A 27,891-nucleotide genomic window follows, 5' to 3' on the forward strand; every position below is an offset into this window, starting at 1 on the left:
TTTGCATACCGCACAATCAACAGTCTGATCTGAAAAGGTAATACAGAGCTGGAGTTTCTGCCATTAGTCATCCTGATAATTAGAGACGAGTCCGACAGAGTCAAAAAAGTACATGATGGCCTTTTTATGTCCAAGAGACTGTGATGTATAAAGAGAGATGGAGAGAGACTGATCACAGCTCTGCATTTTAAAAGGCCATTTGCTAATCTGACATCACTGTGTCCATTCAATTTATTAGCAGAGACACAGTCCCTGTAATGGGCCTGACCACAGAATCTGAGCCAGTGTGCTTGATACAGAAGCATTGATTAAACACTCCCTGGAGAAGAAGGAGAGGAAACCTGGAAAACAAACGTGATGGCCTACTTCATCCTTGAGAATAGAAGAGAGGAAAGCAACACTGTAAGAAATGTGGCAGCAGGGTAATAACAGAGTACAGAAAAATACTGTAACTTGATGCATTTGCCAGTGTCTGTAATAATATCTGTAATTTCTCAACTGTATGAATTAATAGGTAAAGTATATCCGGTGTATTTTGTAATTGCTGAACGGCAGATGAGTTTGAAATGTAAACTGCTTACTAAGTGCGTAAGGTCTGCCATCTATATCGTATCATAAATACAACTTAATTGACCCTTCAGGGAGTTTGATTGACAGGTGATCTGACCAATCATACTTCGCCATCTGCCATTTTGTCCGACAAAGCAGTCAGGAGAGTTAGTAGATTAACATGGGAGGATTTGAACTTGAAAAACGTAATGTGCTGACGGCTTTCCGCGGTTAAAACAACATTCATTCTTATGTTCATTCATGTTTATTTGATGCTATAAATGAACTAGAAGGAAGAGATGATCGGATCACGAGCAGCTTTAACTGATGCTCTACAGCGATCTGTCACGACACATTAAAGAGCCACAAAACGGTATTTATTGTTTAAATTTCTTTTAAAAAAATGACCAAATTTGAAAGGTGAGACTTTGTTTAATATCAAAAGTAACCGAAAAGTAACCTGGTCTGTCCTGTCTGCCAGCGTGTTGTCAGTCCGCGATGTATTTTTCACTGCGTGAGAACATGGTGTGTGTGTGTGTGTGTGTGTGTGTGTGAGAGAGAGAGCAGCGTAGCTTGTCGGACGTAGCGACAGTAACTAAGGGGGGCGGGTCTTTGCGAACGGTCAATTCAGGTATTACCTCACAAAACATATTTATGAATCATTTTGCAATATCTTGATATTGTGAAGAACTGGTCCAAAAAATGATTGGAGGTTTGAATGGTTGTGGTTTGCTATTGGTCGATCACATGTGAGTGACAGGCTGACAAAATGTGTTAATTTTAATATATTTCAAACTGAAATAAGAACGTATAATATTTAATTTGACTGATTTAGCCAAGGCCACACCCACATCAGCTCTAGCAAAAAAACGTCACCCAACTAGATAACGAGAGCAAATTCCATGTTGTTATGTGGACTAAATTGGTCCGACTGTCTTTGCCCTTTGGAAACCTTGCACTTTTAGACTTAAATGCCAGATGAGCTAATTGGCATCACATGGTCTGTCCTAATGTTGTGGCAGTCAGAAGCTCTCCGGCACTCAACCACCAATCACAGTGACTTCATCTGACATCAAACTGAACGATGACATCAACCTTGGATTGCATTATAGACGAAATGACAATATGCATTTTCGCATCATTGCACCCGTGTTATTTTAGTATCACTGAGATAACAGTATAATTTGTATCAATATTTTGAATTAAGTTTTATATTTTCTATTTCATTTTTTTATTTAAAATGTAAAAATGGCTGTTTTGTCATTTGCATTCGTTTTTAATGTTCAATTCAATTCAAATTTATTTTGTATAGCGCTTTTCACAATACATATTGTTTCAAAGCAGCTTTACAAAAAGTGCATTTCAGAAATGTACATAGAAAAAATACAGTTACTCATTAATTTAGGACATAACATGTGTGCCTATAGTTTTTTTTATTAATTATAATCTCAGTAGGTCTTTAAGTTAATCAACTTAAACTAAATGAAGATGACATTTTTAAAAATTTATTTCAGTTAAAATGTATTTTATTTCAAGTGACAAAGTTTGTATATAGTTTTATTAAACTATAATATCCCTGCATTGCACCCACTGAAATGATTGGTTATGACTGTATAACTACATGGGTTTGCATGCAGTTCATGTGCATTTCTGTTCTTGTGCATGACATGTTCACTATCTGCACGAATGCTTATACTTTGTCCAAATGAATTCAGTCTCAACTTTATATTAGCGTGAGTGTTTTGCGAGTGTGTGTGTGTGTGTGTGCTGAATAAAGAAGCCAGACTTGGCTTGCTGCCTGTACTCAATCTGCTGATGGCCCACTCGTGACGCCAGGGGAAGCGGGAGCCATTTTTAGCGATGAGGTCATCCTTAATTAAGCAAACAAAGCAAGTCAGCTGAGGCTCTCCAATTCGTTATCTCCACTCATCCTGAAGGACACCCTTTTATCTCCTTTTAATTGAATCTTGCTTCAGACAAGCTGGCTTATCGACGAGCATCGGCACTCGGGGACAAAGCCGATGCCGGAATCGTTACGTAAACAAAAGGATAGCCCTCGACGGAGCATCGGCTCGACCCTCGACGGGGAAAACGGGAGGTGTCGGACAGTGACGGATTCCCGATAACAAACATGCTGTGACGGGAGGCTGAAATGGAGATGAGAATCAAAGATTGAATGTCTTCCAGCGGAGATGTGAGATGACATCATTGGCGTGTGGCGACTGGTTCCCTCTCTCTCTCTCGCTCTCATTCGTTCCTCTCTCCATCCCCCCCCGCCCCTACGAGTCCATGGCGAGAAACAGTGAGAGATACTCACACTCTGACACCCTTCTCGTCGTTAATTAGCGGATTTGGAAGAAGCGTGCAGCCAGTCGAAGAGGAACGCTAGCTCGCCCCAATGACGAACACATGTGTGGTCCTGCGACTGAGACTGTCAGCCTATATATGAGACTAGTGCGTTACGTCATGTGTCTGAATTCATCACGCATGTCATGCTTAGCGTCCTTCATATATCAAGCTGTTGTACAATACTGGAATTGCAAATGTAGCAATGAAGACCAAAAGAGCAGCCGCTGAAAACATAATGCAAGACATTAGTATCCTGAGACTTGATTTGATTTCATTACATTCATCCATTGTCTCAACAATCATTAACACAAACATTTCAGGAACGAGATCTCCCTGATGTCTGATGTCGACAGCAATGAGATTGAATAGAGAACAAAAGGAGGCATTTGATGAAGCGATCTCACTTGTTTTCTTTGCTTACACTTTATTTTAGGGTGTCATTGTTAGACTGTAATTATACACCGAGTAATATTAAGTAACTGCATGTACTTACTATTTAGGGTATTAGGGTTTGGTTTAGGGTTAGTTGCATGTAATTATTCATCATTTAGTTATTATAGTTGTATGTAACAATGACACTGTAAAATAAAGTTCAGAAGAGATCTCAACAATGTCTACACTATGCTAAGATTTGCCAAGACAACAGAGTCTGCAAACAAAAGCTCAACATCTCAATATAAACCTAACCATTTCTTCCACGAAGATATGCCAAACATAGATCATATTATAGTTCTTCACTTTTACTGTATTTCAAAGAGCGTCTATTTGTATTTCTCCTATAAGGAACATTAAGAAAGAAAAAAAATATCAATGAAGGAACTGAGATCTTCAATAAGTCTCCTGAGCTACGAAAGAGCAACCGTCGAGCAGTGACAAAGCAAAAGAGTGACGTCATCATGTCAGTATACATTATGCAAATGCTGCATGTGCTTTAGTGTCCTTCATGAATCAATGCTTTCAAAAGCAGCTGTTGGAAATCATTGGAACTGGTGGGCAGAAACACAAAATCAAAAAAGCAAATATAGCAACGATAACCACAGTCACAAGAACAGCCACTAAAAAATAATGCAAGATATTGTAGTTACACTTGATTTCGATTAGACATTCTGTAAGTAACTTTGCAACTACATTAGTATTAGTATTAGTAGACTGTTAGATTAGGCTTGGGGTTTGTATAATACGTTGTAGTTGCAAAGTTACTCATAGTCAGTATAATGTCTGTTGAGGAGCATCAAAATAAAGTGTTAGCGGACATTAAACAGACAGTCTAATACTCTAATGACAATGTTGTTACAAAGATACTTATATATGTAACCCCTCCACCCGGGTCCTTCTCACCCCGCTCTGAGCGGGTCTCGAACCCGGGTCTCCGGCGTGAGAGTCAGGCGCTCTAACAAGGAGGCTAAAGACTGCAGCCTCTAGCACTAGAGCGCCTTTTGAGATCAGAGGAGTGAGGTTTACTTGCACAGCGACTACTAGCTGGCCTCCGTTACACTCACCCCCCTAAACCTCACTCCCATCCGGGTCACGGCACCAATGTAACCCCTACACCCGGGTCCCACTCGACCCGCTCCGGGCGGGCCTCGAATCTGGGTCACGGCACCAATACTAGAGAGCCTTTTGAGATCAGAGACTACTAGCTGGCCTCCGTTACATATAGTAGAATGTATCCTGCCTTAAAATGTGAGTTTCACTTGAGCTGATTTCATTACAGCAACCGACTGTCTAAAAATCATTAACACACACGATTCAGGAATGAGATCTCCCTGATATCTCAGTCGACAGCAGTGACACTCACCCCGATAAACCTCACTCCCATCCGGGTCACGGCACCAATGTAACCGCTCCACCCGGGTCCCAGTCGACCCGCTCCGAGCGGGCCTCGAATCCGGGTCACGGCACCAATGTAACCCCTCCACCCGGGTCCCACCCGACCCGCTCCGGGCGGGCCTCGAATCTGGGTCACTGCACCAATACTAGAGAGCCTTTTGAGATCAGAGGAGTGAGGTTTACTTGCACAGCGACTACTAGCCTCAGTGAGTGGCCTCCGTTACACTCACCCCCCTAAACCTCACTCCCATCCGGGTCACGGCACCAGTAACCCCTCCACCCGGGTCCCACTCGACCCGCTCCTAGCGGGCCTCGAATCCGGGTCACGGCACCAATGTAACCCCTCCACCTGGGTCCTTCTCACCCCGCTCCTAGCGGGTCTTGAACCCGGGTCTCCGGCGTGAGAGTCAGGCGCTCTAACAAGGAGGCTAAAGACTGCAGCCTCTAGCACTAGAGAGCCTTTTGAGATCAGAGGAGTGAGGTTTACTTGCACAGCGACTACTAGCTGGCCTCCGTTACACTCACCCCCTAAACCTCACTCCCATCTGGGTCACGGCACCAATGTAACCACTCCACCCGGGTCCCACTCGGCCCGCTCCGAGCGGGCCTCGAATCCGGGTCACGGCACCAATGTAACCCCTCCACCCGGGTCCTTCTCACCCCGCTCCTAGCGGGTCTCGAACCCGGGTCTCCGGCGTGAGAGTCAGGCGCTCTAACAAGGAGGCTAAAGACTGCAGCCTCTAGCACTAGAGAGCCTTTTGAGATCAGAGACTACTAGCTGGCCTCCGTTACATATAGTAGAATGTATCCTGCCTTAAAATGTGAGTTTCACTTGAGCTGATTTCATTACAGCAACCGACTGTCTAAAAATCATTAACACACACGATTCAGGAATGAGATCTCCCTGATATCTCAGTCGACAGCAGTGACATTAAAAAAAGAGCAAATGGAGACTTTTGATGAAGCGATCTCCATACGTGTCTCCCTTACAGTTTCATAAGAGATCTTAACAATGTCTCAAACTGTGCTCAGATATTTACCAACGTCTGCAAGAGATCTCAATATAAACTCAAACATTTCTGCAAAAAAAGCCACTGTGGAGCAATTTAGAAAAGAAAAGCAAATGCATTACATCATATCTTCGTATGCACGCTGTATTCGGTTATCGCCTATTATGCTTCTGGAAACTTGTTGGCCCTATTTCAAATGAGCAAATCTTGCAGAAAGTGAAGGATTTAGACGCGAGAGACGAATCTCGGGTCACATCCGCTGTGCAAAAAAGGGAATATGGCGTGGCTTTGAGATATCATTAAATTTGACAAGGTCAGAGCTAATAGAGACATCTCACTTGGTTCCTCCAGAACAACCAATAAATCCTTTAGCAAACGGATGCCATCAAGAGGTTTTAAACAAATCTTTTAATGCGGGAAGTTGAAGCCTTTTCCTTGTTGAAAAGTTAACATTTGGTCCTACAAGACGACGATATCCCAATCGCAGTGTTCACTGAGGAAAGTCCCATTCATCTGGGTTTTTTTCTTCGTTGGACTGTCAGATGAGTGATCTATTTACACATTTACACTTTATTCACATTTCTAAACAATAGAAATGTTTTTGGCGATGGTGGAATTTTGTCAAAATTAAAAAACACCCTTTTCAAACTGCTTAAACCATGAGAAAAGTTTCATGATAGGCATTTTGAAGCTCAAATTTTCCATATGAAGATTTTCGATACATGCTTTGCCAGTTCTTTAATTATAATTATGACCTGAGAAGTGATTTATTACAGGATACAATTCCCAAGTACGATTTTTTTATTTTTTTATGTTTGAGGACTGTGTCCTTGTATTTGAGATTTATATCTCCTACATCCTGGAGAGTGTCCTTATTCAGTTATTATTATTATTATTTATATTATTATGTCAATCTGTTGCCATTGCACTGCACATTTGTGCGGAGGGAATATGTGGTGTTTTTCCCCTCTCTTAATGGTGTACTAAATAGTTGATTTTGGCTTGTCTAATGTTTTAACAGTGCCCATGATGGATTCATTCTGACTTTCAGGACAGCTAGTTTTACTTGCATTACTTGCAACTCCAAAAGCGATGTTACCAGCAAGCTTTGAGTACAAAAATAAACACAAGAAACTGACAGTTTCCCTGCAACAGCCAAACGAAAAGAACCATAAAAAACTATTTACCCGAAAATGAGGAGACGTTTACCAGACAAAATGAGCAATAATCATGCTGTGTATTCCAAGTCACGGATCAATATGACTTTAATTTCAAGGTAACACCCTGTCCCTCCTTCCGTTATTCAAAGAAAAAGAATTAAAGTAGAGACAGCAAAAGTACAAAAAGCGAGTCTGGTCTTGTCGGAACCCTTTATAATTGGCTTGTGGTGTCGAACGCGTAAACCTTCCTCGTCCTGCTGTGTGAATATGTGTCAGACAGGCTCAGGATCTTAAACTAATGGTAACGCATGGTGACACATTGTTGCCGAGAATCTGATTTTATGTGTACAAAATTGTGAGGCAAACAGCATGTAATAAAGTTGTTTATAGATGGCAAGACAAGAACATTCTGGCTTCCCAGCATTGGTCAGCACAAAGCTAAACATTTTATTTAGTTTAATTAGTAAATGCAAAACATATTCGTGGGCAGTGAGTCAATTGCCTTAGGTGATCACAGTGGTTGGTTGTGAATTTCTTTTTTTTTATATCACGACATGTGTTCGTCTATGGGGCCGAAAAAAAAGAAGGTTTGGCTGAAATATTATTGTTGTCTTCACTTTTTAAGTGAACTGTACAGTCCTTGTGGTCAAAACATACTGTAAATATTACAGTCTAAGCATCAGTTTTGAGAAAGCATGCGTCTAGCGTTCGGACCTGTACTGATTGTTCACTGCAGATCGGAACTAGGCCAAAGTCATGAAACTCAAGTGAAATGTTTACGCTGATAATTTCCGTTTAACTCTTTGGGAAACTTTGAGGAGTTTAGTCTGGCAGCATAAAAAAAAAAAACCATGTCAAATATGGTTGGCAGGAAGTCATTTAAACAAATTTAAACGCGTGTATGTATATATATATATATATATATATATATATATATAATTTGGATATATATGGAAAGGTACGGAAGCGTATTGCATTCACTTGAACAAAAAAATCTACTCTGTTTTTCTGAATTAACGAGTTAATTATCTCACAATTACGAGATAATTTTTCATGGAAAAAAAGTTTTTGCTCTGTTTTCCTGAATTAACGAGTTAATTATCTCAGAATTACGAGATAATTTTTCATGGAAAAAAGTTTTTGCTCTGTTTTTCTGAATTAACGAGTTAATTATCTCAGAATTACGAGATAATTTTTAATGGAAAAAAGTTTTTGCTCTGTTTTCCTGAATTAACGAGTTAATTATCTCAGAATTACGAGATAATTTTTCATGGGAAAAAAGTTTTTGCTCTGTTTTTCTGAATTAACGAGTTAATTATCTCAGAATTACGAGATAATTTTTAATGGAAAAAAGTTTTTGCTCTGTTTTTCTGAATTAACGAGTTAATTATCTCAGAATTACGAGATAATTTTTCATGGAAAAAAGTTTTTGCTCTGTTTTCCTGAATTAACGAGTTATTATCTCAGAATTACGAGATAATTTTTCATGGGAAAAAAGTTTTTGCTCTGTTTTTCTGAATTAACGAGTTATTATCTCAGAATTACGAGATAATTTTTCATGGGAAAAAAGTTTTTGCTCTGTTTTTCTGAATTAACGAGTTAATTATCTCAGAATTACGAGATAATTTTTAATGGAAAAAAGTTTTTGCTCTGTTTTTCTGAATTAACGAGTTAATTATCTCAGAATTACGAGATAATTTTTCATGGAAAAAAGTTTTTGCTCTGTTTTCCTGAATTAACGAGTTATTATCTCAGAATTACGAGATAATTTTTCATGGGAAAAAAGTTTTTGCTCTGTTTTTCTGAATTAACGAGTTAATTATCTCAGAATTACGAGATCATTTTTAATGGAAAAAAGTTTTTGCTCTGTTTTCCTGAATTAACGAGTTATTATCTCAGAATTACGAGATAATTTTTCATGGGAAAAAAGTTTTTGCTCTGTTTTTCTGAATTAACGAGTTAATTATCTCAGAATTACGAGATCATTTTTAATGGAAAAAAGTTTTTGCTCTGTTTTCCTGAATTAACGAGTTATTATCTCAGAATTACGAGATAATTTTTCATGGGAAAAAAGTTTTTACTCTGTTTTTCTGAATTAATGACTTAATTATCTCAGAATTACGAGATAATTTTTCATGGGAAAAAGTTTTTGCTCTGTTTTTCTGAATTAACGAGTTAATTATCTCACAATTACGAGATAATTTTTCATGGAAAAAAAAGTTTTTGCTCTGTTTTTCTGAATTAACGAGTTAATTATCTCACAATTACGAGATAATTTTTCATGGAAAAAAAAGTTTTTGCTCTGTTTTTCTGAATTAACGAGTTAATTATCTCAGAATTACGAGATAATTTTTCATGGAAAAAAGTTTTTGCTCTGTTTTTCTGAATTAACGAGTTAATTATCTCAGAATTACGAGATAATTTTTCATGGAAAAAAAAGTTTTTGCTCTGTTTTTCTGAATTAACGAGTTAATTATCTCACAATTACGAGATAATTTTTCATGGGAAAAAAGTTTTTGCTCTGTTTATCTGAATTAACGACTTAACTATCTCAAAATTATGAGTAACTCATTAATTCATAAAAACAGAGTGAAAAAAATGTTTCTCAAAAAAAATGTATCTCATAATTCTGAGATATTAACTCGTTAATTCAGAAAAACAGAGCAAAAATATTTTTTTCATGAAAAAATATCTTGTAATTCTGAGATATTAACTTGTTAATTCAGAAAAACAGAGCAAAAAAAAAAAATGTCCATGAAAAATGATCTTGTAATTCTGAGATAATTAACTCGTTAATTCAGAAAAACAGAGTAGATTTTTTTTCCTCAAGTGAATGCAATACGCTTCCGTAGAAAAGGAAGCAAAAAAGCCGGACAAAAAGCATTCCCTCTTCAGATGCCCATATAATCTGCACAAAGAGTCTCAACGTATTTGACTTTCTTTCCACAAAGGATGAGATTCTCCTGAACCTTCATTTATGAACTTAAAATGAATGTAGGTATTATTTTGAGACTAGTGTGTCGACATAACACTGGTAAAGCCTGCAAAGCTGGCAACTTTCTCATGACGTCTGAGAGGTGACATCATTTGTTTGCATGTAGCCGAGTAAGCAGCATCTACTTCCAAGTGCATTCGGCAAATAATTATATTTTTCATTAAGAAATTGCAGCCTTATTTAGGAACATTAATTCTTTGCGTTATGACATTATTTATTATTCAATGAGAGGATGAAAAATAAGAGGGTTTCCTTTCGACATCCTCCTAAAGGGAAAGTCATTTCATTGGAAAGCAATGCACAACTCCACACATGTGCATTAAGAAAGTTGACTTTAATATTTGTTTAGCTTTCAAATATTCTGTCAACACTGATCCCAATTTCTTTTCCCAAGCATTTAACTGCAAAATTTTGCTAATATTTCTAAATATCTTCATTATTCTACAAAATCCTCTTATTTCATTACACAACAGATGATCCCTTTGTTGTGAAACAAAGAGTGTATTTTTGTCTCAAATATTACAGACTGTGATACATGATCCAAAAGATGCTTTATAGACTGCTCAGGACCAAAAGGAGCCCTTGTTAGCGTGTCTTTCACCTTCGATTAGCGTCCCCATCTGATAATCACAGGATAGAAAATAACCATGTTGTCATCGGGTTTTTCTACTTGAGCTTTTGGGAGTGGTGCTTTCATAGTTTGGTTAATTTGGTGTGAAAGTGGTTCTCCAAATCCACTAGTGGTCTGCGGCGTGTGGAAGCAAAACATGATAAAGTGAAACTCTGTTGATGACGTATAATTTGTATGCTTACATTTATTACAGGATAATGCAATGCTTGCCTCCGTCTATATTACAGTGTCGTCCTGTGCATATAATGCATTGGTGCTCAATGGAAAGGGACAAATACATTTTTAAATTTAGGCTGAAGACACATTTTTTTCTTATTTAACTTTTGTTGTTGTTGTTGTTGTTATTCTCTTTAATTTTTATTGATTGCACATCACTTTGAACCCATTCTCACTCCCAAGGCATCACAAACTGAAGCATGTTTAAGTGCCTTTAGTGTCACTATTAAGTTGGGGTATAACGCATTACAAGTACACTCTAAACAATGCTGGGTTGTTTTAACCCAAATTTGGGTCAAATATGGACAAACCCAAATGTTGGGTTAAAAATGTAATTTAAAATTTTAACCCAACTTCAACTTTCACTTTCAACTGTACATTTTTTAATTACATTTTTAACCCCACATTTGGGTTTGTCCATATTTGACCCAAATTTAGGTTGAAACAACCCAGCATTGTTTAGAGTGTACTTGTAATGCGTTATACCCCAACTTAATAGTGACACTAAAGGCACTTAAACATGCTTTAGAAGGGGGGGGTCTCCTCAACCACCACCAATGTGCAGCATCCACCTGGATGATTAATTTTTGATGATTAAAGTACAGTACACTCTAAAAAATGCTGGGTTGTTTCAACCCAAATTTGGGTCAAATATGGACAAACCCAAATGTTGGGTTAAAATGTAATTAAAAAATGTACAGTTGAAAGTGAAAGTTGAAGTTGGGTTAAAATTTTAAATTACATTTTTAACCCAACATTTGGGTTTGTCCATATTTGACCCAAATTTGGGTTAAAACAACCCAGCATTGTTTAGAGTGTAACGGAAGATACATAATCCGATTACTTTTTTTATTTCAAGTAGTAACTATTAGTAATGCTTTACTTTTTTGTTGCAACAATTAATGCAAGTTATTTTGTTTTCGCTCCTGTGCCCATGTTGAGAGGAATCATTTGTTATACGTTTATAAAAATTTTTGTTCAGTTTTTGTAATACATTACTGTGAGTGTAATTTTATCTGCCCGTTACAGTATGTGCTTTATACTGTTGAGAAGTGGTTAGGTTTAGCTGCTAAAATATCTTTTATATATAGTCACTGACGCATCATTGCATTTTATATGAATCTTTAGTTTGGTTTGTCTTTACATCAAAGGAGAAAGTTAAAAACTTAAAGTTACATTATACATATGTACTTATGTATTGCAAAGGCTCTTTTAGGTAGATTACTCTCCTATATTTCAAATCTTCTAATTTATTATACAAATAGTTATCACTCTAGATCTGGCGGTTCTCATATTCGGCTAAAAGTTTGAATGGTATTGTCAGAATCTGGTAAATGTGCATTTTCATTTTATGCTCCGTGGGCTTGAGATGAATTGCAAAATGTACTTAATCTAGATGCATTTCCAACCGTAAGCACTTTTAAATGTCTCTTGCACAATGTTTTAAAAGACACCTGCAATTGTTTCTCCTTATTGTTTTATTTGATTTATTTAATTTTGAATGTGTAAATTGTGGTATTGTCATTTTGTGATTCTTTTTGAGAGAAACTTTATGTGCTACCGTCTTGCCCGGGTCTCCCTGCAGAAGAGATGGCAATATCTGGTTAAATAAAGGATACTAATAATAAAGGGTAACACTTTACTTGAGGGGGTGTGCATAAGACTGACATGACACCTTCATGATCATGACATGACACATGACATAAATATGAAGGAGGGTTTATGCATGTTTATGACAACTGTCATTAAGTGTCATTCGCTCAATTATGACATTTTTAACGCAAATATGACATTGTTTGAGATGTCTTTATTATGACACCTTGACATAAACCAATACATCATAACCTGTCAGTGTCTTGGTAATGACAACTTGACATTATCAAGACAACATAAATTGTCATAAATATGTCATAAACATGACATAGCAGATTAATTATTAATTATGACAGGTTAACATTACATTAAACTGTCATGTGGTTGGTTTTGACATTGGCTGTCATGAGGCCATTATAACATTTTAATGACAAATTCAATTTGTACCACTGTAGTTGAGGTCAAGAAAAATATTCATGACAGTTATAATGGCCTTATGACAGCAAGTTTGATAATTACTCTGCTATGTCATGTTTATGACATATTTATGACAATTTATGTTGTCTAGACAAGACACTGACAGGTTATGATTGGTTTATGTCAAGTTTTCATAACAAAGACATCTCAAACAATGTCATATTTGCATTAAAAATTTGATAATTGAGCGAATGACACTTAATGACAGTTGTCATAAACATGCATAAACCCTACTTCATATTCATGACATATGTCATGTCATGGTTATGAAGGTGTCATGTCAGTCTCATGCACACCCCTTCAAGTAAAATGTTACCTAATAAAGCTATCTATGAAAGCAAAAATATATATACGAAATCAGTTCTACTTTTTCAAACGCATGTAAATGTCTTGATATGACGCAATCGAGTTCCTAGTTGGTCGATAGAGCAACAGCTTTAGGTGTCTTCATAGTGATGCTAGGCGCTTGACCATGCTTGGGTTTCTGCGAGTGTAGGTCAGTGTTTCGGACCCCTGGAGTGTCCTGGACGGATATAACCGATTACAGTCTGTCGATCAGAGTGAAAGACGTCAAAAAATCTGCAGGACTTCCTTCACCTCCTGCTTTCACTCCCCAGCACGACTGATTGGTGAATGACTAAACCTCCTCTTTTATTAGATTCCTGTTACCTGAGCTCTGACTGTTAGTAACCCGGTCATGTGACCCTGAAGTCGTAGTGCCATTGAAGCTTAACAAGATTTGAACCAGATCAACAAGACAATCGGTTATGTATTCAGACTCGACCGCAGGCTATACGAGGAGAACAACATCATTGTAAAGCCCTGACTGAACTGCAGTTTCCCAGCACTGGGAAATTAGATTTCTAAATTGATCGCAGACGGTTCATTCACGTTTAAATTATTGGAAGCATCTCATAAGATTGGACAAAGTCCATTAGGCCAAAAGTAGTAGTGAAATGAAGGGGGGAAAAGGTTGTCAGGTTGAGAAGAAAAACACATGATGCCAGGAAAATAAATGTTTTGTTCACATCAATACACTGATACACTACCAGTCAAAAGTAGCCTGGGAAAACCCAGACAACTTCCGGCAAATTTAGATTTGCTCTGAAAGTTAGTCTGGCAAAGAGCTCATTCAAGCCCATTTCCAATGCGTCGAAATCGAGGCACCAATCAGAAGCGTTGGGGCGGGCTTTACACGATGACGACAGCGCTGGGATTTTGAACATGATTTTGTAGCCTACATTACAAAGATGGATGCCGCCGTCGAACATCACTCGTTCCAATCAGCTATCGCGTCTGTTTTAAGCCATTTGAACGTTTCCTTTTAGTTAAAAACCGAGCAAAGAACAACACTCGGAGATGTTTCTCCGCCGCTCTGCATACGTCATCTCCTTCATCGCTCTGATTGGGTTTAGGTCTATCCGCGACGGCCGTTGGTGACGCCCCTCTGGAAATGATTTGTCTATGACGCTTTGCCAGACCATAACTCAGTTACAACTGAGAATGCTCTGGTTTTAACCAGGCTAAGTCACTCAAAAGTGTAATATTTTTCTAAAAACCAAGATACGGTTTAAAAGTTTCAATAAAAAAAAAGAAAAGTAAAATAATTTAATATTAATTATTCAAATTATGAATACTTTTATCATTAAATTAGCATTAAATTGATCAGAAGTGACTGTATAACGACATTTATAATGTTACATAATGTTTCTGTTTCTAATAACTTCTGTTCATTGAACTTTCTATGCATCAAAGAATCCTAAAAAAAGATGTATAATGTATTTGTTCCACAAAACTGTTTTCAACACTGATAATAATCATAAATGTTTCTTGAGCATCAAATCATCATATTAGAGTGATTTCTGAAGGATCATGTGACACTGAAGACTGGAGTAATGATGCTGAGAATTCAGCTTTGATCACAGGAATAAATAACATTTTATAATATATTACAATCGAAAACGGATATTTACAAATATTTACAAATATTTCAAAATATTACAGTTTTTACTGTATTTTTGACCAAATATACAGGCCTTGTTAAACAGAAAAGACTTCTTTCAAAAACATTAAAAAATCTAAATGAAATGTTGACTGGCAGTGTAGTTTCCCTTGTATTTTATGTGTTTTGCAGAATAAAAATTGTGTCCTTCTCTATAATATTGTTCATAAACCTGCGAGTTTACCTGTGTATATTTCCGCCTCTGACGGGTCCTCTACTCGCTTGTGTTGAATGATGTAATCGGAAACCTTGTAGCCAATCAGGGGCTCCACATCGATCCATTCCAGCGCCACCATCGTACTGGAGGGTTCCAGGTGTGGAGCCAGTCTCAGTCTGAGAAAATGAACAAAATACAACATTAGTAGGATTGCTTTCTCTTTATTTTGATAATCACTTTAACATAAGTTACACCTGGTTTAGAAAATTGTGCAAAAGTTAATTTATTTCAGTAATTCAACCTAAAAGGTGAAACTAATATATTATATAGACTCATTACATGCACAGTGAGATATTTCAAGCCTTTATTTGTAGTAATTTTGATGATTATGGCTTACAGCTTATGAAAACCCCAAATTCAAAATAAGAATATTGTCATATAATCATCAAAATTTTAACAAATAAAGGCTTGAAATATCTCACTTTGCATGTAATGAGTCTATATAATATATTAGTTTCACCTTTTAAGTTGAATGACTTAAATTAAATCAACTTTTGCACGATATTATAATTTTTCGAGTTTCACCTGTACATGTCTAATAACTCGCATTAGTGTGTTAGTAGAGTATTAGTAGACTTGGGATAGAGTTAGTTGACATGTACTTGCAAATTACTCACAAGGAGCATCACAATAAAATGTTAGCAGATAATAATCATACAGTCTACTAATACTCTAGTAGACATTTAGATGCAAAGTTACTTATAGTCAACAGAATGTGCAAAAGGGACCATCAAAATAAAGTGTTACCGCAGGATTTGATGAACTGGCTCAGTTCCAAGATCCATCGAGCTTTCTAAAGCCGGGTTCACACTGTACGATTTATGACAGTTGCTTGTCAGACTGTACGGACATGATCCCTGCATGATATCATGATGATGTAAGGTCTCAGCTGTAATTAATGTCAGACAAGACGTGTTAAAAACGGTGCGTCAAATCTTCTGACACCGCCGGAAATTTGTCTGAGGTCAAATTTGATCGCAAAGGTCGTCAAAGACTTTAGATATTGGCTTAAGATCAGAGAAATCTTTTAGGAATCACAACGTTTTGTCTCCAAATTCGTACAGTGTGAATCTGGTTTAAGTACGCAGCGTTTTAAGGCATCATAGACGTGCCTCTGAAGAAAGGCTATTTTTAAAGAAAGGCAGGACACTTAAGACACCTCGGGGAATTCACTAAGAATGAACTGTGACCTACACAACCTTTCTGCCCTCGTTTCAGACATCTACATCTGTGCTGAGAGTAACTAGTATGGAGAAGTTTGGATCTTGTGGGCCGGTTGGTAAAAACAATAATAAAAATGTTTATTTCATTCACGAATGCGGATTGTCTGGATCACAAAATGCATTTAGTTTGCTTTTTTTAAAATATATATATATAAAACCTTTCAAAAAAAAAAAATCGTTTTTTTTTTTTAAAAGAAATTAAGACATTTTTTGTATAAATGAAAAATGCATTAAATTGATCAAAGGAGACATAAAATACATTAATGTTACAAATTATTTCTATTTGAAATAAGTCCTGTTCTCATCAAATAATCTTGAACTGTATCATGGTTTCCACAAAACATTAAAACATAAATAAGTGAAGCAGCACATCTGTTTACAACACTGATAATAATCATAAATGTTTCTCGAGCATCAAATCATCATATTATAATGATTTCTGAAGGATCATGAGACACTGAAGACTGGCGTAATGATCCTGGAAATTCAGCTTTGATCACAGGAATAAATTACATTTTATGATATATCCACATTGAAAACAGTTATTTTAATAATATTTCACATTTTTGTTTTTACTGTGTTTTTCCATCAAATAAATGCAGCCTTCTTTCAAAAAATATTTAAAAATATTTACAAACACTTTACAATAAGATACCATTAGTAAACATTATTAAAAATGCATGAATAAACTAACAATGAGATGCATTTTTATTAATATTTGTTAACGTTAGTTAAAAACAAATATATATAAACTGTTCATTATGCATTAATTTACACAACTAATGTATTAGTAAATGTTGAAATTAACATTAACTAGTATTAATACATGCTTTGTAATTATTTAAAAATTTGAGTGCATGCAACTAATCTTAACAAAGTGAACCTTATTGTAAAGTGTCACAAAAACAACAACAACAAGATTTGACCAGTACTGTATATTTGATTATGTGACTCAGCATGTCATGACATGATTGCCTTTGACTTTGGCAGTGAAGATGAGGCATATTTGGCAGATTCGTTAGTCTCATCAACAGTCGAGGATGAATCCCTGAATGAAGAGCGCCGGGTCAGGGTTACTCACACGGGCCGGCGCAGGGGACAGCAGTTGGGCAGCCCGTCTTTGCCAAGCGCAGTCAGGTCACAGCGGCACCAGTTCTCGATGACATCACCCTTCCCCGCACACCAGTATGAGCTCATCGTGGCACTTTTGAAGGCCTGCAAAATAAATGGCACAGGTGAGAGAAATGCAATTATCTCGGGGAGCAAACGTCCTTCCGGCGCAGTCGATGAGTCAGACCAGTCGCCAACAACACACTCTGCCACCTCCACTTGAGAAGTGGTGTATCTCTGCGAAGTTCGGCAGGCCGAGGGCATCTCGGGGCGCTTTGTACAGACAAGAACCTGTCAAGATTTAATTGGAAACTGCACCAAAAAAGGTCAGCCCACGTGTGAATGTCAAGAGACTCCATCTCAGGGGCAATAATAAGACGAGCAAGGGGCAGAGAAGGAACCTATAGATATATATATATATATATGTAATGGGGTTTTTTACAGCATGAAAAATAACTAAGTACAATTTGGAATTTTATGGACAAAAATAAACAATCAGTTAAAATAATGGAAACACTTTAACAACAAGGGGTTGCACTTTATTTTGGTAGCACTAGACATTCTACTAACTATAAGTAACAAATAAGTCAACTAACTCTCATTAATTTGTAAATACATGTAAACTAACTCTCAATTACAGGTGAAACTCGAAAAATGTGAATATTGTGCAAAAGTTCATTTATTTCAGTAATTCAACTTAAAAGGTGAAACTAATATATTATATAGACTCATTACATGCAAAGTGAGATATTTCAAGCCTTTGTTTGTTATAATTTTGATGATTATGGCTTACAGCTTATGACAATATTCTTATTTTGACTTTGGGGTTTTCATAAGCTGTAAGCCATAATCATCAAAATTATAACATTAAAATTATAATTATAACTGTATATTAGTAGACTGTTAGGGTTAGTAGAATAAGTTGACATAGTTACTTATAGGTAGTAGAATGGTAATCACCATTAACCAGAATGGTAAACACATAATATACATGTATATTTTATTTCAATATTTTTTTCTTATTATGTGCATTAAGATTTTTGTGTTACATTTTCTGTTATTTAATGTTTATCACATTAATTTAGTGCATTCATTTTGCACCGTCTATATACACATATTGGCTTTGTTTCATGGACCGGCTACTCATCTGATAACACCTGCATTATTCAATTCAATTCACATTTATTTCTATAGCGCTTTTCACAATACAGCAGCTTTACAGAAAATGCATGAGTCCACATTACAATTTACAGTGATCTGCTATCAGAGGTTATGTATTTCAAATATGTACACATACAAATCACACAGTTGATTAATTTAAACAATGTAATATTATTAGGGGATATCAGTATTGGTATATTAACATTATGTAACTTAATGAAATATATACGGTTATAAGTTGCATGTCACCGTACAGGTATTTTTCATATGTCTAGCTCCAGTAGACAGTGATGAGGAAGACACACATCTCTCTGACAGCATCAGCAGTTTCAGCCCTTATTTACGCACAGGCAACTCTCTTTAAACGGCCTTGATGAATGAGACGTTATTACAGCGGCAGAGAGACGGAGGGGAAAGACTGCAATCCATTGCGCTGTAATGACTTTCATGAAAGATGCCTGGCAGAGACACCGAGTCGTGGAAGTCCAGCAGAGAGTGAGCAAAATCACGGAAACGGTATATATTGCCTTACAGCTGTTTTTACTGGAAACCCTCTAACCATGTCACACACTATTTAGGGATAATCTACTGTTTATGCTTTGTATTTGGAATTTTTATGGACAAAAAACACTAACATAATGGTACAACTTTATGATAAGGGGTTACACTTTATTTTGATAGTCTACTTACTATAAGTAAATCATAATTTGCCACTAAACTAACTCTCATTAGAGTATTAGAGTATTTGGCTAAGGTTAGGGTTAGTGGAATAATTTGACAAGTTACTTATAGTTAGGAAAATTGTCTAAAGTGGACTATCAAAATAAAGTGTAACCCTATAGAGAGCCTAAGTCCCTCCGCTTCCGGCTCACGGAACCTTATTTCGGAAAAAATATTGTATGGTAGTCAATGGCGAGAGACAACTTATATTTTTATTCCGTCTGAACTGTGCCCTGAATCACACATATTATGTTTGTCAATTTAAAAGATAATTATGAAAGTCAAGAAAGTCGCAGTTTGTGATAAAACAGAAGAGTAACATTTAGTTTTACGTGAAAATCGCTAGATGAACTACATCTCCCGGGAAGCGAAACAACGAGCGAGATCCGCTGCTCGTGTGTGTGCAGTCTGGTACAAAACACTCGATGACGGCGTAACGTTACGATTATAACGTAAGACTATAGAAACAATGACAGACGTTAGCTTCAGTAAAGTTAGCTTCAGTAAGGTTAGCTTCAGTAAAGTTAGCTTCAGTAAAGTTAGCTTCAGTAAAGTTAGCTTCAGTAAAGTTAGCTTCAGTAAGGTTAGCTTCAGTAAAGTTAGCTTCAGTAAAGTTAGCTTCAGTAAAGTTAGCTTCAGTAAAGTTAGCTTCAGTAAAGCTTCAGTAAAGTCAGCTTCAGTAAAGTCAGCTTCAGTAAAGTCAGCTTCAGTAAAGTTAGCTTCAGTAAAGTTAGCTTCAGTAAAGTTAGCTTCAGTAAAGTCAGCTTCAGTAAAGAGAGCTTCAGTAAAGTTACCTTCAGTAAAGTCAGCTTCAGTAAAGCAGTAAAGTTAGCTTCAGTATAGCAGTAAAGTTAGCTTCAGTAACGTTAGCTTCAGTAAAGTTAGCTTCAGTAGAGTTAGCTTCAGTAAAGTCAGCTTCAGTAAAGTTAGCTTCAGTAAAGTCAGCTTCAGTAAAGTTAGCTTCAGTAGAGTTAGCTTCAGTAAAGTCAGCTTCAGTAAAGTTAGCTTCAGTAAATTTAGCTTCAGTAAAGAGAGCTTCAGTAAAGTTACCTTCAGTAAAGTCAGCTTCAGTAAAGCAGTAAAGTTAGCTTCAGTATAGCAGTAAAGTTAGCTTCAGTAACGTTAGCTTCAGTAAAGTTAGCTTCAGTAAAGTTAGCTTCAGTAAAGTTAGCTTCAGTAAGGTTAGCTTCAGTAAAGCAGTAAAGTTAGCTTCAGTAAAGCAGTAAAGTTAGCTTCAGTAAAGCAGTAAAGTTAGCTTCAGTAAAGCAGTAAAGTTAGCTTCAGTAAAGCAGTAAAGTTAGCTTCAGTAAAGTCAGCTTCAGTAAAGTTAGCTTCAGTAAAGTCAGCTTCAGTAAAGTTAGCTTCAGTAAAGTCAGCTTCAGTAAAGTCAGCTTCAGTAAAGTCAGCTTCAGTAAAGTTAGCTTCGGTAGTAAAGTTAGCTTCAGTAAAGTTAGCTTCAGTAAAGTTAGCTTCAGTAAAGTTAGCTTCAGTAAAGTTAGCTTCAGTAAAGTTAGCTTCAGTAAAGTTAGCTTCAGTAAAGCTTCAGTAAAGTTAGCTTCAGTAAAGTCAGCTTCAGTAAAGTCAGCTTCAGTAAAGTCAGCTTCAGTAAAGTTAGCTTCAGTAAAGTTAGCTTCAGTAAAGTTAGCTTCAGTAAAGTCAGCTTCAGTAAAGAGAGCTTCAGTAAAGTTACCTTCAGTAAAGTCAGCTTCAGTAAAGCAGTAAAGTTAGCTTCAGTATAGCAGTAAAGTTAGCTTCAGTAAAGTTAGCTTCAGTAAAGTTAGCTTCAGTAGAGTTAGCTTCAGTAAAGTCAGCTTCAGTAAAGTTAGCTTCAGTAAAGTCAGCTTCAGTAAAGTCAGCTTCAGTAAAGTTAGCTTCAGTAGAGTTAGCTTCAGTAAAGTCAGCTTCAGTAAAGTTAGCTTCAGTAAAGTTAGCTTCAGTAAAGAGAGCTTCAGTAAAGTTACCTTCAGTAAAGTCAGCTTCAGTAAAGCAGTAAAGTTAGCTTCAGTATAGCAGTAAAGTTAGCTTCAGTAACGTTAGCTTCAGTAAAGTTAGCTTCAATAAAGTTAGCTTCAGTAAAGTTAGCTTCAGTAAGGTTAGCTTCAGTAAAGCAGTAAAGTTAGCTTCAGTAAAGCAGTAAAGTTAGCTTCAGTAAAGTTAGCTTCAGTAAGGTTAGCTTCAGTAAAGTTAGCTTCAGTAAAGTTAGCTTCAGTAAAGCAGTAAAGTTAGCTTCAGTAAAGGAGTAAAGTTAGCTTCAGTAAAGTTAGCTTCAGTAAAGTTAGCTTCAGTAAGGTTAGCTTCAGTAAAGTTAACTTCAGTAAAGTTAGCTTCAGTCAAGTTAGCATCAGTAAAGTTAGCTTCAGTAAAGTTAGCTTCAGTAAAGTTAGCTTCAGTAAAGTTAGCTTCAGTGAAGTTAGCTTCAGTAAAGTTAGCTTCAGTAAAGTTAGCTTCAGTAAAGTTAGCTTCAGTAAAGTTAGCTTCAGTAAAGTTAGCTTCAGTAAAGAGAGCTTCAGTAAAGTTAGCTTCAGTAAAGTCAGCTTCAGTAAAGTTAGCTTCAGTAAAGTTAGCTTCAGTAAGCTTCAGTAAAGTTAGCTTCAGTAAAGTTAGCTTCAGTAAAGTTAGCTTCAGTAAAGAGAGCTTCAGTAAAGTTACCTTCAGTAAAGTCAGCTTCAGTAAAGCAGTAAAGTTAGCTTCAGTAACGTTAGCTTCAGTAAAGTTAGCTTCAGTAAAGTTAGCTTCAGTAAAGTTAGCTTCAGTAAGGTTAGCTTCAGTAAAGCAGTAAAGTTAGCTTCAGTAAAGCAGTAAAGTTAGCTTCAGTAAAGTTAGCTTCAGTAAGGTTAGCTTCAGTAAAGTTAGCTTCAGTAAAGTTAGCTTCAGTAAAGCAGTAAAGTTAGCTTCAGTAAATGAGTAAAGTTAGCTTCAGTAAAGTTAGCTTCAGTCAAGTTAGCATCAGTAAAGTTAGCTTCAGTAAAGTTAGCTTCAGTAAGGTTAGCTTCAGTAAAGTTAGCTTCAGTAAAGTTAGCTTCAGTAAAGTTAGCTTCAGTAAAGTTAGCTTCAGTAAAGAGAGCTTCAGTAAAGTTAGCTTCAGTAAAGTTAGCTTCAGTAAGGTTAGCTTCAGTAAAGTTAGCTTCAGTAAAGTTAGCTTCAGTAAGGTAGTAAAGTTAGCTTCAGTAAGGTTAGCTTCAGTAAAGTTAGCTTCAGTAAAGTTAGCTTCAGTAAAGTTAGCTTCAGTAAGGTTAGCATCAGAAAAGTTAGCTTCAGTAAAGTTAGCTTCAGTAAAGTTAGCTTCAGTAAAGCAGTAAAGTTAGCTTCAGTAACGTTAGCTTCAGTAAAGTTAGCTTCAGTAAAATTAGCTTCAGTAAAGTTAGCTTCAGTAAGGTTAGCTTCAGTAAAGTTAGCTTCAGTAAAGTTAGCTTCAGTAAAGTTAGCTTCAGTAAAGTTAGCTTCAGTAAAGTTAGCTTCATTCATTGAGAGAAAATGTGCGCCTTTGGGGTTTGTAGTCTTTGTAATTACGTATTTTCACAGTCTTATACCTCAACAGTTTTACATCAAACTGGGACTTTCTTAACTTTAAAATGTATCTTTTAAATTGACAAACATCATATGTGTAATTCAGGGCACAATTCAAACAAGATCAAAATATTTGTTGTCTCTCGCCATTGACTACCATATAATATTTTTCCGAAATAAGGTCCCATGGTGGTCGCCCGGACAGGGAGGGGCTTAGGCTCTCTATAAGGTTTTATTAGTTTACATTAGTTAACGATATTAGTGAACATGAACTAGCAACAACAACAAAAAATAGTTTTTCAGCATTTATTAATCTGAGTCAATGGTAATTTTCAACATTTACTACTATTATTCTTTTTTAATTTATAAATACAATTATTTTGCATTTGTTTACTTTTGTTGATGGACTGTGAACTAACATGAACACATTTTTAATTATATTTGAATAAAGGAAAAAGATGATAATTTTCTGAGGCCAGACATCACTGTACTATTATTTTTTTTGAATTTTTAAATAAATTTATTTGCCATTTGTTTACTTTTGTTGATGGACATTAACATTAGTGACATGAATGTGACGTGAACTAACACGGACATCTATAACACATTTTTAATTATATTTGAATAAATAATGTATTTAAAAGGGTAAAGATGTAAATTTTCCGAGGCCAGACATCACTTTTTGCCACTACTCTACAGGTATACAGCACACACACCTTTTCTTGTAATGATGCACGAGACAATATACTGGAAGTGACCCTTGAGGAAGGAAGGATCCTTAAGAGAAACCAGCGATCAAATGAGAAAATTTCCCATGAAAACAACAGTTTGACAAACCCACAGCCTATACAACTAGTTAAACATGTATTTGGAGGTGCAGGAAGGGCACATCTTGATAGTTTACGTGAAGGATCTGCCCTTCATGTCAAATCATGCATTCCCAGCCAACACTATGAAAGTGCCGCTAAAAGGTTTAACAAATATGCCCATTAGAGTGGCATTCGGCAAATTGCGAAAAGGGTTAAAAAAGTTCCTGCAAATGGGAAACAGATGACCAGAAAAGTGCAACATGAAATATCAATGCTGATGAGCGCAGCCCCGCTCGTGGACAAACGGAGAGCCGCAGACGTGCACACACATTTACCACCAGCGGTTTCCTAGAAAAAGCACGCTTGACTGCTCAACTGCACATGTGAAAAATAGACAAAACGATTATGGCTATGTTTATGTATGCAGAGTAACCTAAGCCAGTTTCAACTGAGTAAACAGGGAGGGTAATTAGGCACGTGTGTGTGTGTATGTGTGTGTGTGTGTGTGTGTGTGTGTGTGTGTGTGTGTGTGTAATGAGTGGGGATCTTATGGAGGTCAGACAGAGAGTGTGTGTGACGGGGAACCCTAAAGACCTCACGGCAAAGTTAAAAATAAAGCCCAGAATACCAGAGCTGTGGTTTACTGTTAGTGAACCACTGCTGAGATGTACATTTAGATGAATATGTACAAATGTGCTGGAGTGTTTTCCCCTCAATAACAAAACGAACAGCGGTGAGAAAACAGCAGTTAAGAAGCATCTGATCATAGTGATGTGGATGTGTTTGCACCAGCTCTGCAAACTGTTTCACATCACATTTATTTATACAATAGCTTTACAGTATTAAAAATGACAAAACAGTGTCAGTTTCAATTAGAATTAAATGTCAGTTTCTACTATAAAGCAGCTGTCCAGTGTGTTCATGTTTTAAAGGGATAGTTCACTTTGGAATAAATTTTTGGTATGTTTTAGCTTACCTCAAGGGCATCCTAGATGTAGGTGTCTTTGTTTCCGCAGTAGTTTCAATTTTGATATTTTTAGGTCAAACCGTTCTTGTCTGTCAGTCATATAATGCAGGTCTATGGTCACCACCTCAAAGAGCATGCACAGAGAAGTCCAAATTAAACATGATTTAATGACTCGTAAATGTAAGTACACATTGATGGCCTAAGACACGAAACGAGCGGTTTGTGTGAGAAAACGAACAGTATTTATATCGTTTTTACCTCTTGTAACACACAGCCACGTCCGAGTGATCTGAGGGCGCCGGCGCTTCGGTCTGTGCGTTACAAGAGGTAAAAACGATATAAATACTGTTTGTTTTCTCACACAAACCGCTCGTTTCGTGTCTTAGGCCATCAATGTGTACTTACATTTACGAGTCATTAAATCATGTTTAATTTGGACTTCTCTGTGCATGCTCTTTGAGGTGGTGACCATAGACCTGCATTATATGACTGACAGACAAGAACGGTTTCACCTAAAAATATCAAAATTGAAACTACTGCGGAAACAAAGACACCTACATCTTGGATGCCCTTGAGGTAAGCTAAAACATACCAAAAATTTATTTCAAAGTGAACTATCCCTTTAACTCGCGTCTGACCTCGACGGACTGAACAGAAGAAATGAACTGTAGATGATATCCACTTCAAAGAAGGCGGAGCCTCAGAGCCCCGCCCACCTATTACATCATCACCAGCGGCGGCCTTAAGCATCTGGGGGCCCGTTTTAATAACTAATATGGGGCCCTACCCACATAAAACATAAACATAATAGAGCATAAAAAGCAAGGATTCCTGTTAGTTTGCATCAATGGTATATTATTTTATTACGTGCACTTTCAGCTTCATGAACAGGCAGCTCAACATAGAAATAATCCAACCTTATTTGATTAAAACTATATACAATTATCAACGCATTCTCATCCCAAGGCGTCATACACTGATGCTTTTGCCAAAGCATCTACATCCGACGCACATGGCACCCTTTAGCGTCAATATAACACGCTTTGGTTATGGGTAGGTTTAGGTCTGGGGTAGTGTTAGGGTTAGACCACTAGGAGGCGCCATATATCTGCATCTCATATTGACGCTAAAGGGTGCCATGTGCGTTGGATATAGACGCTTTGGCAAAAGCGTCAGTATATGACGCCTTGGGATGAGAACGGGCTGCAATTATACAGCGTTTTACGTTGGAATAAGCCTCGCCCTTTCACGCAGGGCAACTTCACTTTTGGTAGACTGAAGAAAGCTTTTCTTTTGTTGTCCGATATCTTTCGTTTTTCAGCATCACTGGCATATGTTTAATTTCCTCTTGAAATTCTTTTTCTGCTCAAAATAACATTTTAACCTATAACGGCAAAAAAGGCAAAGGTATAAAATTTACATAAACTACCGATATTATACTTCAGATCGCTTAAGCCGTAAACATCGCCATGGTAACCGCGAGTTCGACCAATCAGAGACGTCAAAGTTTTGCAAATAACAAGGTTGATTTCGTAGCTTGTGGCTTTTATAGGAGCAGAAACTTTCACAACCTCGTAGTCAATCTACCTTGGATGGTTTAGACATTATGGCTGAAAATCAATATCCTACGGAGAAAATGAATGGGTCTGTTGGGGCCCCCCTTGGAGGGCGGGGCCTGTTTCAATCGAAACGGGTGAAAGATAGGTAAGGCCGCCCCTGATCATCACCACGGACCAATGGTAGTACCATGGGCGTCGGAACCATTGTATATGGGTGGGTATACAAGACCCACCCACTTTTTAAGATCAATGATATTGGACCCACTCACTTTTACATTCAGCGCGTATGTCTGTTCGCTTTCCAGAGCGCCGTCAGTCAAATCCATTCCACTTGAGGAATGCCCTAATGAATTAAACTCCATTTCCGCTGAATCGCTACATTATATTTCTCAACGAGCCGCAACTCACGAAAATAACCGCCCGTTGTACCCTTCCAGTCAAATATTGCGTTGCAAACATCAATAACAGCTTTAAGTTGTCAATGCTGGCAAATGACCATGGTATCAGCAGCGGGATAATCCCATAGACAGTATAAGAAGTGGACAGAGCGATCTCATTGGAACTCAGTTGAGACAGTTGAAGCCCATTTTTAGCGATTTTTGAGCACTTCCGTTCCTGACGCGCAGACTCAAACCGACTCAAACTAAGCTTGATGGCGTGAGCAACCTGTCTGACAGACGTTACTCTTCTAGTAGCTGTGCGTGAAAATTGCCAACGTTAATCTTGCAGAGACGGGGAACTTGAGCAAAGAGTTCTTTGGCGTGAGAGCAGGAGTAAGTATTCCGTTGCTTTTCTGGACTCATTATCTATGGGCTTCTCCCTTGACGGGACGTCCCCCCGATTGGCTGCGAGCTTCTCCTCCTGTCTGTACGGTAATTTCTGTACAGCGCGACAGAGAGTCGAGTGGTTATGACGCAATCGTTAGCCTATTTTTACTAAATCTGTTTCTACGGGGCTATATTGTAACATAGAAGGTAATGGAGCACTTTATACATTGTCGTGTTTCTTTAGAAATAAATAATGGACAAATGGAGTCTTTAAACGCCTTAGATGTAAAGTTATTCGCTGTCAAAGTGACGCCAAAATGAATGGGAGTCAATGGAAATGCTAACGCAAGTGAAGTTCTGCTACAACATGGCGGCACCCGGCCGGCTTCAACTTCCGGTCGATGGATTACCCCCTTGGATAATCCACGGATAGCTGTGCATTTAAAGCACGACGTGGAGGCGAGTTTAGTTTACTTGTTTAATTAAAAGGCATCAGAATACATGAAATGGCATTAGTAAAAATTTTCTGGGGGAGGACCCACTCACTTTTTTACCAATCGTAGCCGGAACTGTTTCGAATTTCTGAAACAAACTCCAAATGAACTTCATTTTGGCCTGATTTAGTTTCGAAATGACGTCCAACCGCAGTCCGTTCTTCGATTTAGCTTGAAGTACATCAGCGCCTTAATCAGAACCTGCCCTGGATCAGTCATGTAAAGGTCAATACCAAGATTTCCGAAGACAAACGTGCGTAAACAAAAACCCTTTTAAGGCCAGAAACTGCTTTCTTTTGTGAAACTGTCGATGACCCCTGAGTTCCACAAAACCTCATTCTCAATGACAAGACAATCATGACGTCTAAATGCCATTATCTGTTGTAGCTCATCTGAGCTCACCCTATTACTGTCCCCAATCAGCGTCTGATATGTGCAAACATTAGCCAGCTGGCCCGAGGAATTGATTCATCCGATGACCCAAAACCTCAGCAAACAGGTCATTCCGATCATTCGGCCTAATGCAGAGAAGGAAATGTCCCTGT

At 37.3% G+C, this 27,891-nt stretch overlaps 1 protein-coding gene across 1 annotated transcript in view; it reads right to left on the minus strand.

Moving 5' to 3' along the window:
* Window positions 1-27,891, minus strand: part of LOC130089428 (astrotactin-2-like) — a 482,727-nt gene that overhangs the window by 34,907 nt on the left and 419,929 nt on the right. The window contains exons 18-19 of the mRNA XM_056256733.1: window positions 17,334-17,467; window positions 14,997-15,145 (exon numbers count right to left, since the gene is read on the minus strand). Coding sequence (XP_056112708.1) covers window positions 14,997-15,145; window positions 17,334-17,467 — 283 coding nt within the window. The remainder of the gene's footprint in view (window positions 1-14,996; window positions 15,146-17,333; window positions 17,468-27,891) is intronic.

This window comes from Rhinichthys klamathensis, unplaced genomic scaffold (assembly GCF_029890125.1).
Source record: "Rhinichthys klamathensis goyatoka isolate OS25496 unplaced genomic scaffold, OSU_Roscu_1.1 h1tg000132l_1, whole genome shotgun sequence".
NCBI lineage: Eukaryota > Metazoa > Chordata > Actinopteri > Cypriniformes > Leuciscidae > Rhinichthys > Rhinichthys klamathensis.